General features: G+C 31.9%; 2 protein-coding genes and 1 pseudogene across 2 annotated transcripts in view; 2 read left to right on the top strand and 1 right to left on the bottom strand.

The window, feature by feature from the left end:
* The window catches only part of LOC106309414, a 2,452-nt gene extending 684 nt beyond the window's left edge, over window positions 1-1,768 (top strand). The window contains exon 3 of the mRNA XM_013746439.1: window positions 1,185-1,768. Coding sequence (XP_013601893.1) covers window positions 1,185-1,768 — 584 coding nt within the window. The remainder of the gene's footprint in view (window positions 1-1,184) is intronic.
* A 953-nt stretch (window positions 1,769-2,721) lies between these two features.
* On the top strand, window positions 2,722-4,848 carry LOC106308050 (annotated as a pseudogene).
* Window positions 4,849-7,056: 2,208 nt separating this feature from the next.
* On the bottom strand, window positions 7,057-8,299 carry LOC106310984 (RING-H2 finger protein ATL1-like). The gene has a single exon (XM_013748211.1). The coding sequence runs from the start codon at window positions 8,158-8,160 to the stop codon at window positions 7,057-7,059; it is 1,104 nt and encodes a 367-aa protein (XP_013603665.1). The 5' UTR covers window positions 8,161-8,299.
* Window positions 8,300-16,258: the final 7,959 nt, after the last annotated feature.

The raw sequence follows: 16,258 nt of genomic DNA, 5'->3' as shown, positions 1-16,258 counted from the left end.
TTTTAGTCATTTATAATTTTAAAAACATTATGAAAAGTTTTAAAACTAAATATTAAGTTGTCAATATTTGTTCAAAATTTTTATCAAACGGAAAATCAAAGCAAATTTCGAAATTAAAATACATATGTATTTTTATATGGTACATAAAACAATATTAATATATTAATATTTATTAAATGAGATTTCTTACTATAGAATTTTGTAATCATTTATATCTTATTATAACAAAAGTTTAAACCATGAAAAATTCAATGTGAGATTTTTGACAGCTTTAGTCATTTATATTCGTTTTTAAAAATTCAAAATATAACATATACAGAAAAATCTAAATTTTTACTATATAGTTAATGTGGTTGTTTAATTTATTTTAATATGTTAAAATTTAAAAAATGATAGAGAATATACTAATTTTTATCAAATATTTATTATTCAAAATCATTAATTGTCATATATACTTTAGCCACATTTGGTAATTCCGTTATTTTTATTTAAGAAAACAATGAAGAACATTAATAATAATTTTATGATTAGTTTAATAAAAAGATTATTATATATTTTGATGGACCAATATATTTTTCTAAAGATTCTAAGAATGATTGTGGTGATGACACATGGTTACAAAAAAATGTTATAATGCTTCTCTTTTAATATATAGGAGATTAAAACGTCAAGAATAATAGTAGTCTCTTTTCTTTGAATGTATTGGTGTTAAATGCTAGTTGTTTTGCTTTCTACCTTCCTACCGCCTCAGATTGGATTGTTTTAAATGTTTTACAACCTAATGAATTCGGTGTTAGTCTGATTTGATTGGTGTTTAATGCAACTAGTTTTCTTTCTGCCTTCCTATCTGCTCGGATTTTATTGTCTTTAAATGTTTCTTAGGTAAAGCTCGCCTACTTAAGGCTCTGTGTTGCTATTATAGTGACACATACCACTTCTCTAACCATGGATAAGAACACTAGTTATGTTAACCTACTGTTTAGGCAATCTCAATCTCCAGTTGACCTTGATTCACCCGAACCTTTTTGGTTATGGATTACTATAATATTATTTTTTTGGATAAACTCTTGTATAGATAATTTCTTTAGTAAAATATAGAACTAATATTCTCCACAAAAAATAAAGAACAAAAATTCCTTACTAAAATTTGAAACTATTTTTGTTTAATATTTTTTTTCAAATAGAATACCTAAAAATGTCATCATCTTCGTCCGATGAAGTCGAAGAAAGATTGAACGAAATTTTCGACGATATCTTGGAAGATACATACAACGACATAGTGGAGGCCAAAACCAGTAAGCAAAGGAAACAGGCTTATATAGAACGAAACCGTGAAGCGGGACACAACCGCTTATGGGATGACTACTTCACTGAAGATTCGACATTCTCGACACATTTATTCAGACGCCGTTTCCGCATGAATAAGGATTTATTCTTGCGTCTTGTCCATGGCCTCTCAGAGAACGTTCCATTCTTTCGACAACGAAGAGATGTAACCGGGAGGTTTGGTCTTTCTCCACTACAAAAATGTACACCAGCTATTCGTCTGCTTGCTTATGGTACTGCGGCTGACACGGTAGACGAATATCTCCGACTTGGTGAAAGCACGGCACTTTCGTGTTTACACCATTTCACTGACGGAATAATACAGTTATTTGGAGATGAGTATCTACGAAGAGCCACACCAGAGGATCTTCAACGACTGCTCGATATGGGAGACAAACGCGGGTTTCCTGGGATGGTAGGAAGCATTGACTGTATGCATTGAGAGTGGAAGAATTGCCCAACCGCTTGGAAAGGACAATACGCACGTGGATCAGGAAAACCGACAATTGTCTTAGAGGCTGTGGCTTCACAAGATCTTTGGATATGGCACGCTTTTTTTGGTTCTCCAGGTACCTTAAACGATATTAATGTCCTCGATCGGTCTCCTGTTTTTGATGACATTTTCCAAGTCTGAGCTCCCAGGTTCGAGTACGTGGTCAACACACACAAGTATAAGTTGGCGTACTACTTCACAGACGGTATATATCCCAAATGGTCAACATTTATCTAATCTATCTCGCACCCTCAAGGTCCTAAAGCAGAGTTATTTGCTAGAATTCAAGAAGCAACCAGAAAAGACGTGGAACGGGCTTTTGGAGTATTGCAAGCTCGATTTGCGATTGTGAAAAATCCGGCTCTTTCATTGGACAAAGAAAAGATAGGGAACATTATGCGAGTATGTATCATATTACACAATATGATAGTCGAAAACGAACGAGATGGATACATTCGGTACGATCTATATGAATTTGAAGAAGGAGACAACAGCAGAAGTTCACGGGTGGATACCGAGAGGCCTACAAATATCCATAATCTGCTCGGCACTCGGGATGATGTTCACGATAAGCGTTTACATCAACAATTGAAAAATGATTTAATTGAAAATATTTGGAACAAATTTGGTGATTGAAGATTAATAAATGTTGTATCTTTCTATTTAATCATGCAATAAATAAAAAAATTTAATTTCACTTTTATAAAAAAATTATTATTTTTTAATTTCTAAAGACTCCAAATTGGAGAACACCATTGGACATACCTTTTGGATTACAATTCTTAAACTATTCAAAAAAAAATATTTTAATAATGCTAAGACTCCATGTTGAGTCTCACCATTGCGAATTCTCTAAGACACAACCTTTGTGAGAAATCTTGAATTAGGTCAAAGAGCAAAAAATGGAGACCAAAGACTTCGACTCATACAGTGAGCGCAAAGCTTTCGATGAGACTAAAGGTGTGAAAGGTCTCGTTGATGCTCACATCACCGAGGTTCCTCGTATCTTCCGTCTCCCACAAGGTACCTTATCGGATAAGAAACCCTCTCTTTCTTCCTCGGATCTCGCAATCCCTATCATCGACTTGGCAGACGTCCACGTGTCACGTCCACGTGTCGTTGAGAAGATCAAAGATGCGGCAGAGAAGTGGGGTTTTTTTCAGATGGTCAACCATGGTGTTCCTTTAAGCGTTCTTGAAGAGATGAGAGATGGAGTTCGAAGGTTTTTGAGCAAGATCTCGAGGTTAAGAAGTCTTACTTATCGCGTGACGCTACCAAGAAATTTGTCTACAATAGTAACTTTGACCTGTATAGTTCTACTGCATGCGTTAACTGGAGAGACAGTTTCGCCTGTTACATGTCTTCTGATCCCCCAACCCCTGAAGAGCTCCCAGTAGTTTGCAGGTAGAAACCTAGTTTTGTTTTATCTTTCAAGAAATTATACAAAATATTATTATTTAGAAATTAACAGTGTATAAAATAATATATTAATTATAAATATAAATCACTTTCTAAACATATATATATATATATATATATATATATATATTATATGAATAACTAAATATCTATATATTATATGTTAAGAAATTTGTAACTGTAACATCATTTATACTATTTGAGTTAGGGGTGCTATGATCGAACACTGGAAGCATATGATGAGTTTAGGTGCTTTGCTCCTTGAACTCTTGTCGGAAGCTCTTGGTTTGAGTGCTGATATGCTTAAGAGCATGGATTGTATGAAGGGTTTGTTTATGATATGCCATTCTTACCCTCCCTGTCCTCAACTTGACCGAACTATCGGCACAAACCATCACTCTGACAACTCCTTCCTCACCATTCTCCTTCAAGACCAAGTAGGTGGTCTTCAAATCCTTCATAAGGACTGTTGGGTCGATGTCTCGCCCATTCCAGGGCTCTTGTTATTAACATCGGAGATTTCATGCAGGTAAAAGCTCATTTATCCATTCTTGTATTGATTTAAATAGAAAAGGATATTTTTCTAAAGAGAAAATGAATATCGAACAATAATATAAATATAGATCTAAAAGGTTGTAATTGTGCAAAAAAAAGTTAGAGCATCTCCATTGAACTTCAATGCAGAGGTTCACACTTTTTCCAAAAAAAAAAAAATATTAAAATATTCTTTTTTTTGTGAATTCAGCTTCTGCAGGTTCACTGGGATGAACCTGGTTCATCACTGTATTGTAGGCCCCACGCTACGTGGTGGCCCGCAATTGGTCTGCTTAATTTTTTTTTCTTTTTAAATCAAACGAAAAAGTAAAAAAAAAATAATAAAAAATTAAAGTTATGAACCCCACTCAAGGTTCATTGATGCAGATGCCCTTACAACTTATAATTCAAAAAGTTCATATACAAATCATAAACTGGTATTTGACTTAGTCGTGTTTGGCTATTTAAAGTTTTTTTGTTTGGTTTTCGAGGTAAATTTTCGTTTTTCTGCAACAATTTGCGTATCTTTTACAACAAAAAAATAATTGCTCTTGTTGGGAATCTGAGAGATGCCTTTGATATGCAGCTAATAACGAATGACAAATTCATAAGCGTGGAGCATAGGGTGCAATAGAACTGAAACGAGGATTTCAGTCGCGAGCTCTTTCACCACGAATTTGCTTCCAAATTCAACTGTTTATGGACCAATCAAAGAGCTTCTTATTAGCATATAGAGTTATATATTACCGTTGGGTAAGTTTCCTTTAGCTAACCAACTGGTTTAGTGGTGGTTTAGTTTCCCTTAGCTTAAACCGCTCATGTATATATATTGAACCAATGTACATTTTGAGAAATTAATCAGAAATCTTTTATCATATCATCTTCTTCAATACTTTTCTCTGAAGAAAACCCTCCAATCTACAGAGACTTCACTTTAGAAGAATACACAAAGGGATACGTTAAGAAAGGCCTCAATGGAACTTCTCATCTGTCCTATCTCAAGTTATGACAAACACTTGGCAAAAATAAAATAATAGTACAAGCCGTCTAAGTTCGTTGTAAGATACATGTATATTTCATGCATGGTGGTCCAGTCCTCGTTCCATTGTTACCTCTCTATACCATCTGTATCAAAAAGAACGAAGAGGAGCTCTGGATCGCATCCAAAGCTTTAAAACTATATACTTACTTCCTTTGTGCCAATAAAGTTATATTTCTCAATTAGTATTACAATATTGCAAAAAGATTTTGAAAGTTGTTTGTTGCAAAAAGATAGATCTATCTTAGTTTGTCCAAATGTTACTGATGAGCCAACCAATCCGATCAAAAGGTGCTCGTTGTTGTTCAGCTTAATTATTCTTATTTTGTTTGAGATTTTGTAACATATCTAGTTTGGCTCTTTATGTTCTCATGAGATCTGACCCTAAAATTTCAACTGGTTTTGTTTAAAAGTAATAAAGCTATTCTCTCTTTTATATGATCATGATGGTATTCATCTTTTCTAGATACCATATTGGTCAACGGTTTATACACTCTGGAGTGTGTGTGTGTGTGTTTTTGAAGGATATTCAACCATCGGGCCAAATGGAAATTGTATCCCATAAAAATCTCTGAAGAAGTATAAAACCAAAGTCATCTGTCTTTCTTCTTCTTTCTCCACCTAGGATTTCTAATCGTTTTTTATCTATCTCTAGACTCAAGGGTTTCTAATGACTCAGGCACCTAGCTCATCTCACAACCATGGTAAATCATCCGAGAATACACGTTTTTCTTATTGTTTGGTTTCTTTAGTTTTCCCTTTCATCTGAGTTTTATTATAAAAATGATTGATTAATTATTAATGTAATTTGGTATATTCATTATCACCATTAGGTGTTGTCATCCTACCCAAGTGTGTAGGATTCTTCCCGGATGATCAAGAGATCATTCAACTGTTTCTCACGGCAAGGATCCAACAAAAAGATATAGAAGGTTGTTTGATACAAGAAGGAGATCTTTATCATGGGACATCAAAAACTACCCTTACTTTCGAAAAAACGAATACTGGTTCTTTGTAGAACGAGATACGGTGCAGAGAGGATTAGATTTCGTTGCACAGAGAAAAGTACAAGGACCAGAGGGTAATCCTTGGGGGATTTGGGTACCGTCCTCAGGAAAGAGTGAAATCAAGATAGGTAACCAAATATTAGGTTACAAACAGAAGTTTGAGTTTTTCATCAAGCACAAGTTAAACAGTGGATGGTACCAAATCGAGTATACAAGATGTGCAAACGCTTTTGAAACAACTGCTGTTAGCCACCTTGTCTACGATCAACAGAATGAATATGTGCCATATATGAATTTCCATGTATATCAAGTGAATGGTAAGGAAGGTTCTTCTACTTATCTTATGCTGTTGCGCCTTAAGAAGAAAGAGGCCCTTTTTCGGAAAAAACCTAATGGGAAGAAGAGTCTCGAAAATTGAAACAAGCGCTTCGTGTGACATGCCTGAGGGGAACAAAATGGGTCTCTTGCTCCCGAGATCAAGATTGTAAGTGGTGCTTTGGCTGCAGACAAATCTGACATCAAAGATTGAAAGAACCGCTTAGGCTGTCCTAGCTCTCTATCTTTTAGTTTGTTCACTTCAGTCAAGTTGCTATATATGTACTTAATTTAAATATGGAGTTTTATATTAGAGTTTTTTTTTGCTTATTCACCTTATTATTACAAACTCAAACTTATATTTGGATTCCTTAATTACGAGTTTGCTTAAAGTTTATTTTTTGCCCTGTCCATTTTCTTCATCCAATATTGTATTGATACTGATGGAGGTCTCTTGTCTAAGAGGACATGAACTCAAAAAAAAGAGGTTTTGAAAATTTACAAGCTTTGTGAGAATTTTGGAATATACAGTATTAAATTAATGGCTTGCAAAGAATTCGACTCTTAGCCAAATTTCAGTCTGTTTTAACCTGTTTATGTTTAATCATAACCTTTGTTTTATTTTTCTGAATTTAAAAATAAGAAAATCACCTATACAGTTGGTGTGACTTTTTTGATTCCTTAGCACATTTGAGCAAAGAGAATACTATTCACATCCTTTTAAAAAATATTACTATTCACTACTATTTCAATGAAACTATTCAATGTCCTTTGACTTATAAACACAATGGACATACATTTCTCTCCAACCTCACCATCCAAAATAATTTTAAAAGATTCATCTCTAGTTTCTTATAGAAAAATCACAAAACAATATAAATTTAAAAAATAAATAAAGAAGAGAATAGACAATTAGGGTTCAACTAAACAGGCAATATTGAGGAACTTCTAGAACATCTACTACTTCCAAAAGAGAAGAAACATCGCTTCATCACTCTGCTATTATCACCACCACTACTGCTACAACCTTCCGCAGAACCTCCACCGTCTCCGGCCACAATTACAGCCTTCCCGGTGTTCCGGCCAATCACCTCTCGAACAGCCAAGTACATCTGGCGATCCAGTGAAGAATCCATCGAGATCGATCTTCTTATGGGCTGGATCTCACTGAATTGACTATCTTTTCCACGAGTATTGATGCATTCATCTCCCATACTCGTCACTTTGTGAAACACTCTCTTTTTATTATGCATTGCATGAAGATCAAATTTTCTTGGAGAAGGACTTATCAACACTTCGTCCGAGGTAGCCCTTTCTTGTTCTGCAAGAAAGTCTCTGCTTCTCACGCTTTGCCTGTTATTACCATTATTGCTCCCAAGCTCAATCACGAAGAAATCATTGTCGCCACCTAGAACGGCGTCGTTTCCATGATTCCCATTCCTAGGAGGAGAACTCGGTGCAGAAATTAGGTCAAGAGAGAAACTTGCGTCCCAAGAAACGCTGGTTCTGCACAAGGGACAATTCGCGTTGCCCTGAAGCCAAATATCAATGCAATCAATGTGAAACACGTGGCAACAATTAGGAATAATCCTCAGCTTCTCGTCTTCTTGAAACTCGTTTAAGCAAACAGAACATTCTTGGGAGCTCTTCTCCTGATCTTCTCCTCCAACAACGTCTCTCTTCTTGAACTTGAAGATTGGGATAGCTCTGATGGCGGACTCGTCCAGACCTCGGTTAACTTCATGAGGAGAGTATATCATTAGAGGGTTTTGGCTTCTTCTTCGGCGGCGGAAGATGTCGATTTGGTGCCAGTTAAGACAGCATTTGATCACGAAGATGTAGTAACTTACAAGCAAGAAGGAAGTAGCTAAGATTCCGATCACTGCGACGGCAAGAATAGGAAAGCTAGTGCTGGAAGAGCTTGATCGTGGGAATAGAGGGCTTGTGAATGTGGTGGATGGCGGCGGTGGCGGTGGCGGTGGAAAAGCTAGATTGGTGAAAGGGTTGCGACGGTCCGTTAAATCCATTGACTCAAAAAATCTATGAAAAGAAGGAAAAAATGTAAAATCTAGCCTTGTCGGATCTTTAGGGTTATACTCAGTAGAAAATAAATGAACAAATCAAATAATTTTTCTATTGGATCTTTCTCTTTCTCTAATCAAGAATCTGGTGTGTTTGTATATATACGTGAATGCGTGTGACAAAGAAAGACCAAAGGAGAGGAGCAGAGAGCGGTAGAGGAGAAAAACATAAATGAAGCTGTGGAAAGAGAGAGAGTTGGTGAGATTTTTAGAGGCTCTTTTATATGATTAATGTTTTAATTTGTTTAGGTTATCATATTTGTTTCTTGTTTACTACATTTAAGCTATCATCCTTCTTAATTTATTTATTTATTTTGATGTTCTCGATCTATGTGACTGGTTTGCTGTAAGGGTTCTTTGATTTAAACAGTTTTTGTACTTTTATAAGAGTAAACAATAAGGGAAAACTTACTTATTCCAAGTGGATTAACTTAATCAGCATTTTGATTATAACTTAGTTGGATATAGTGAAAGTTGTGTTTCTCCATGTAGTATACTTTATATTTATTCTCATATGTACTGATGGTAAACTTGGATTCGCTTATCTAGTCTGTAAACTCCAGCTAACCATGACTGTTAGTTGCTAATTTGAATATTATTTCTTTCCAAATTATTATTGAGACTTGAAATTTTGAATATTATCTCTTTCCAAATTATTATTGAGACTTTAAAATTTGATTTGTAAAATACATAATTTGATCAATATTCACATTTTTGTCTGTAAATTAAGAAAACTATTGAAGATTGCATAAATCTTTAACCCCAAAAATTATGGAAGATATAAGCCGTGGCTCAACACGTTACAAAAAGACACAGAGTTAGTAAGACTTATCGTCTCTTTGTCTAGCACCGTGAAGAAAACATGAGAATTAGAAGAAAAGTCAAATCCACCGCTAGAAAAAACTCAAAGTTCTCGTTATAATTTTTCATTTCCTATTTTAGATTTATGGAATCTGAGAATAAAAGATGACTCTGGCAGACAGAATAAAAAATAAAAATTAACGACGCCACAATGTTTCCATACTCTATCGTGTATGTATACTCTTCGAGTTTGGCTCACAGTGATAGTGACACTGACAGAACATGTTCGGTGAGAAATACAATTTCATGGTATATTTAAATGTTTCTTATCAATAATTTCCCATCTTCAGAAAATAGCATTAATAAAATTCATACCTCTACAACTAAAATATTTCAGTAATAACAGTTGCGGCTTCAGTAAGTCTGTGTATATGATTTATGTATTTGATTTTCATATAGGTGCATATCAGCATATGTATACTCGACTTTTGCATGGACATGGATATTTTGAAAGAGATACCATAAATTTATTATTTCTCAGATTTTCAAACACTGCAAAGGGAAAACATGGCCACGATGGAGACATAACATAGTGGACACTGATTTTCAAACTGATTATCGTATCTCTTGAATAAAACTCGTTTCAAAAAAAAATTGCCAGGCTTGAAAAAAATCAAAAGAAATCAAGACATTTTTATTACTTTGTTACCTCCCGATGGAAATCACAGTTCTCAGAAATATAGTGGGAAATATGAAAATCACAAATGGACAAAATAAGATTCAGATTTGTGGTTACAGATTTACAAATAAACAAATACTACCCTAACAGAGCAGCAGAATAATATATCATATGTAACTTAATTACATTGTACTGACTTGACTTTTGAAATTTTCTGAGAACGACATTAAAAACTATTCATTCCAGAAACTTATGAAAAAACTCAGTAGATTTCACATGGGAACAACTACGAAATGGTTTGGTTCAGTTTGGGAAGCATGCATATACTATCTGTGATTTTTAACTCGAGGAAGAGTTTTTTATATATATAGTTGAACTACAGTAAATATTTGATTGCTCAATATAAAAAAAAAAAACTTAAGGACTCCTAACAAAAGGTTAAATATTTCATTTTGACATTGACTAAAGACTATTTGACGAATGAGGTCCTGAGAATGTATCGTAATGCGCCACTTGGGCTACTGAGCTTAGACTTCAACAGTGAGCCGGATCAGGAGCACACGATGCTTGGTCGGTCACGTGAATGCGTCAGACATTTGTAAACGTGGCTCAGCAAAGAATTCACGTTATGCGTATACAATTTTCTTTTGGTTTAACGTTTTTGAAGTTCCAAAGATAAATTAGAACTATAATAGTTTTTTTTTTTTGAACTGATTCTTAGAACTATATTAGTTGCATTCAGAATCGTATTATATCCTTAGGAGAAGGCTCTTATATGTAAAACATATGTAGAAATTACTTACTAGTTAATCCAAAACTCTAAGCTGATCACTGATCAAGTATATATCTTTTGCTAAGAAGATATTTTACAGAAATCTTTGGTATCACGCTACTAGCAAACAATGTAAACGTTATTCAAGAAAACGTAATCTCATTCATTTTCGAAATTAAGTTGTACTCTTATTTATGGCTGGACATTTTATCCGTTAAATTTGATTCGATTCGATCCGGAAATTCCGGATATCATAAATTTTCGAATCAAAGCAAATACTAAAAATCAATATCCGTTAAAATCAAAGCAAATCACAAATATTAAAATTTTGGGAAGCGGATATCCGATCCGATCCGACAATATATAAATATATGTATATCTTGATTATATTTAAAGTTTTTAATGTATAAAAATTATATAATTATTATTCTAACATATGATTTGATAAATTCTATTCATATTATTACTTATATAAAAGTATTATATAAAAGAAAGAGAATACATTTATGATAATTATATTTTTTTCTTAAGTTTTGTGTTATTATAATTGTTAACTATGTTCAAAAATTTTTACAAAATATGTAGATCCACTATTTCTTTTAATTTTTTATCATATATATCATGCAAAAAATATTTTACAAAACAAATTTGTATCAAAATTTTAAGATTATTTGTATTAATCAAAACATATGAGAATCCATAAGTATTCGTAAATATCCGTAAATATCTATTTATTTTCCGGATATCCGTTTTTCCAAATATTTGTATTTTTTCGAAGCAAAACAAATCGAAAAATTAGATATCCGTGATATACGAAGCAAATCACAAATACCTTCAAAAACTCAGATATTCGATCCGTGCCAGGCCTACTCTTATTTGTAAAAAAGTTAAACAAAATATTTGACTTTTATTCAAGAAAGCTTAAGAGCAGCTTCTTGGGTCAACGTAATTTGACTTTTTGATGTGTGTGAGAGTCAAAACATCCTATTCCAATGCTGTTTCATATATTTGCGGATCATTAATGAGTTAAAATTCAATACTTCTAAATTACTCTAAACTGTTAAAATAAAAGGGTCTCGAAAGCCGATAATAATGATGATAGAAACTGCAAATTGGTCACTGAATCCGAACATTGAAGTTCTTTGACTAGTTTTCCCTAAGTATTTAAAATATCATTAACAGTTTAACACTACTATCAATTTCTTTTTATACATACGGGAATGTATTAGATTTGATTTAGGTGATGATTGTTTTATTGGTTTTTAGATTTTGGTTTTTGGTTTTTAGTTTTTAGTTTTTGGTTTTTAGCTTTTGGTTTTTAGCTTTTGGTTTTTGATTTTGCAGTAGATTTTAGTTTTTTGAAAAACTTGAATGGTGATTTTAGATTTTAGTTTTTGGTTTTTGATTTTTGCTTTTAAAAATAATAAAATGAAAATATTATTAAGAGTAAAAGAAAGAAAAAATACTAGTCCTAGTCCTAGGTAATACTAAGTAAAACAAAAAAAGGGAATATAGCTTATATGTATCAACAATATTTTTGTTTTGTGATGACTAACTTCGAATAAAAACTATATTTTATTTATATGTATAGGAGTTATTTATTTTACATCAGTTTATTATTAGATAAAAATAACATTCAAATATTATAATATTTTTATTACAATAAAGCTTTTTTATAATTAGCATAGATGTAATTTACTATATTAAAAAAATGTAACCATCAGTTTATTATTTCATAAAATATTATTCAAATATTGTTATAATTTTATTAAAACTAAACTGTGTTATAATAAGAATATGTAATATGATTTACGTGTGTCTTAAGTATTATATAGATGTGCTCATGAATTATTATTATTAGCAATCAAAAATGCCTTAGGTAAAGTGTCTTACGTTTTTTCCATAGTACCAAAATGTCTTACCTAAGTCAATTTGTAATAATGCGTAAATGTAAAAAAGGTTTTTGACACTGAGAAAAACTGGTTTTTTGTTTTTGTGTAGAAATTGACAGTTATTTAAGAAACTAGTTTCCCTAGATTTTAGGAAAATCATCTCTCAAAAAGCTTGATTGGGTGAAATTTTTTTTGAAAAACAAAAACCAAAAACTATTCTAAAAACTAGAAACAATCAAACTCTTAGTTTCGAGACTCTTTTGATTTGGGTGCTTTTATCTGTTTATCCCTCCCTGTTTGTTCCATAATTTCTAAACCCAATTGGGTAAGCTGCGTGGACCATGGGGGTTACGCGTAAACTTGGGCCGGGCGATTGGACTTCAGATTTATTCCAAAAACCTTTATTCTTTAACTAACCATCTCAACCAAAAAGTTATGATTATGCATGAAAATATCAATAAACTTTAAATGAAAATTTTCTCAAGCTTTTTTTTTTTGAAATCAACAAATTTTTCAAGTTATCATGCTATTCATATGAAAGCATAAGTTATACATGATCTGACATAAATATCTTTGGGCACAACCATAATTTACTAGTAGTAATTTATGTTGTTTAAAATGAAACTCAAGGTACTTAATTGACACATTTAAATACTAAAATGTTGATGTATCATGATAGTTATATATACGATGATTTTGTTAATAAATTAAACTATGTTTTCCCAACGAGAATATTACTACCTTTGAATGCTACTAGTAATAACTTAGAATGCATAAACCCATAACATTTTACATAACTTGCAATTGTTATTTTGAACTAAAGAAGCTTCATCTATTTGGTTAATTATACTTTTGCTTATGTGTATCGGTTCGTCATGGAACATTGCCGATTACATGATAGATTCATCCTAAAATAAATTATAATAATATGATATTCAATAAGTTGGTTCATGCACGAAGACATAAAAAGACTTTGAGTCTAGTTTACCTTGTCCCCAACCTCGAGAGAGCCCTTGCACTAGTCGTAGTGGCCACAACAAAAGGTATTCTGATTCTTCTTCAGTCTTAACCACACAATATATATTTTTCAGGATTATTAATCTACAAAAAGAATGACTATTTTCTATTTGCTTATTATTCGCTTACTGGTGATTTAAGATGGAAGATCCATCTCGCTTTTAAAGATTGTTGGATTTTTGGAAAAAGTTTTTGTTAATTTTTGTTCTCAATATTTGATTTAGGCTCTAATTAACTTTAAACTGTAAATCAGGCTTTAATATGAAATGATTGATTTCTAAAAGTTAATACAAAGCTATTATGCGTTTTGAAAATTGCAAGAAAAGTAGTATAGATGTAGTCATATTATAACATAATTTTTGTTTAAAAATGCCTCAAAAATTGTTAACAAAACCACATGCAACAAATTTAATTTATTCATGTACGATTTTTTTCAACGGTTTAATCTTTGTATATAGATAATAACATGAAAAACATAATCATTTGCTGTAATTACTTTAGCTAATATATACATATAATTCAGTCAGATTTAAACTACTCCCTCCGTTTCTAAAAGATCCATATTCTAGAGAAAACTTTTGTTTCAAAAAGATATATATTTTATATTTTCACTGTAATTTTTTTCAACTAATAATGAAAAATTGTGAAGTTCAAGAACATTAATTGCATTTTTTAAAATTTTATTAGTTTAAAAATATAAGAATTATAAAATTACAAAAAAGCTATGCATTTATAACTAAGTTTTACTAATATGTTTTATTAAAAAGTGCGAAAATTTTAAAACATAGATCTTTTAGAAACGGAATAAGTAATTAATAGAAGAATCGCGATCATTATTTTATAATGACGAAGGGAAAGGAACCCAGATATAACATAAAAGAGATGGAGAGAGAAGAAAGAGAACTACTCCATACAGCTGCATTGTAGACTAAAATAAAGTTTTAAATATGTACGGGCACATAGAGGATCGAATCCACGACTAGGAGCAGCCAAAAAAGGCTAACTAATGTATTATTTTTTAAAAAATAAACAAAAAGAAAACAAGCTATAGATGTAGTAGTAGATCTACTTTGTGACTATGATCATGAATTAACCATCATCTAGATACATCGGACATGTTAACGTTAATTGTAGATATTTTGATCCTAAATCACAAGGATGCATGAATCATCAGGAAAACCCACGTGTCAAATAGCTTAATAGGTTAACAAAAATCAATTTGAGTACTAGTGTCAGTAAGATAATTGAATTAACGGGTGAAATATACTATGGAATGTTCACTTTTACGAAGTCCTCTCATAGAAGTTTCTTCTTCTTTTTTAATAAAGAGTCGTAGAAGTTTCTTAATGATAGTGACACACTCTTGTTATTCTGATGGAACTCTACCGAGGAGTTTTGTGGACCTAGTTAACTAATACTTGTTGGCTCAAAGCTGATGCCCGTTTTGTAGTTATAAGATTCTAGAGTATGTATATTATAGGTTGTGGATTTACGTTTTAAAGGTTGTAGGTTGAGTTGTTTTCCGAAGACGTCATGAAAATGCAAAGATCATAAGCCCAAACAAACTCAAGGGCCGATTCATCTGTGAGTCTGCAAATAAACTAAAGATGGTGGTAATAGTAGATCTGAAACAGTTACTAAACCTAAAAGAAAAGTTAGAGTTTTTTAGTTCTGTGACTAGAATGTTAATTTGACAAAAATAACTGATAATTTTTCTTTGTTAATGTTAAATTATATTATATAGTATTTATACGGTTAAAAGTATTTTCATTATAAGTTTGAATTTTGCTTTTCTATACATATTTAACATTTGTATAGATATCAAATGCAACGATGATAAGTTAGTCTTTTAAAATAATCACAATATGTAAATGATACGCAAGTCTGAGATGCTTAATTAGTATAAAATCAAATTGCAATACCTTTTGTGTTGCGTTCACAGCTTAAAGATACAAAAAGACCATTTATAAAATATAATATTTTATCAAATGTGAACATAATTAATTTAGAAACCAAGCCATTCAGATACTTAGTTATATGGGATTGAGGTATCGATCTTAAAAGACCAAGCAGACACTTTAGACTCCACGATTACTTGGTTTACAATCTCGCCCTTCAAGACACGTGGAAAAAGTGTATAAACATGGTCCAACGAGAACTTCTGAGTCGGTTTTGAGAGTCAACCCACGTGTGCACTATCAACTATCAAGTCAACCATATTCCAAGTGGACCCACCCATTAACCATGGTTCCCTCTTTATTTAGTTTTTTTTTTTTTTTTTTGATAAACCCTCTTTATTTAGTTGCACCATATATTTTGGTAACAAAAAATCTTGCTACTGTTGCTGAAAAATAACCTATGATATTGTTTAATATAATTTTAAAATACTGTCTAATTTTTATAAATAATTTTCTACGGAAAATTTTCAAGTTGGATTTAAAAGATCTAAAAAGTATTTTATCTGATGCAATAGCAGGCTAAAAAAATACAAAACTGAAATAAAATTATTTCATTTTTTTTAAATCTGAGAAATCTTATACTTGACCCATACTAGTTCTTAAATGGAGGTGTAGGTAGCCTGGCCATGGATAACACTATTCAAAATTAATTTAAAATTTGAGTTTAAACTTCAGTGCATCGTACCATATATAGAAAATGCGAGATTTTTAATGTTAATATATTAAAACATATACAGATAAAATAATCACAATTATTATCATATATATATATATATACACACATATAAACACAAAAATTTAAATTCAATTGATATAACCAAAAAAACTTTGGATACCTTATTTTGACCATGCATGTTATTACAGATAGATATGCCATATGTTGTACATTTTGGAAACCCCATATATTATCAATAATTTTTCCTTA

The sequence above is a fragment of the Brassica oleracea genome, chromosome C8 (genome assembly GCF_000695525.1).
Source record: "Brassica oleracea var. oleracea cultivar TO1000 chromosome C8, BOL, whole genome shotgun sequence".
In the NCBI taxonomy this organism is placed as follows: Eukaryota; Viridiplantae; Streptophyta; class Magnoliopsida; order Brassicales; family Brassicaceae; genus Brassica; species Brassica oleracea.
The sequence above is the reverse complement of the archived record's forward strand: the minus strand, read 5'-3'. Positions and strand labels throughout refer to the sequence as shown.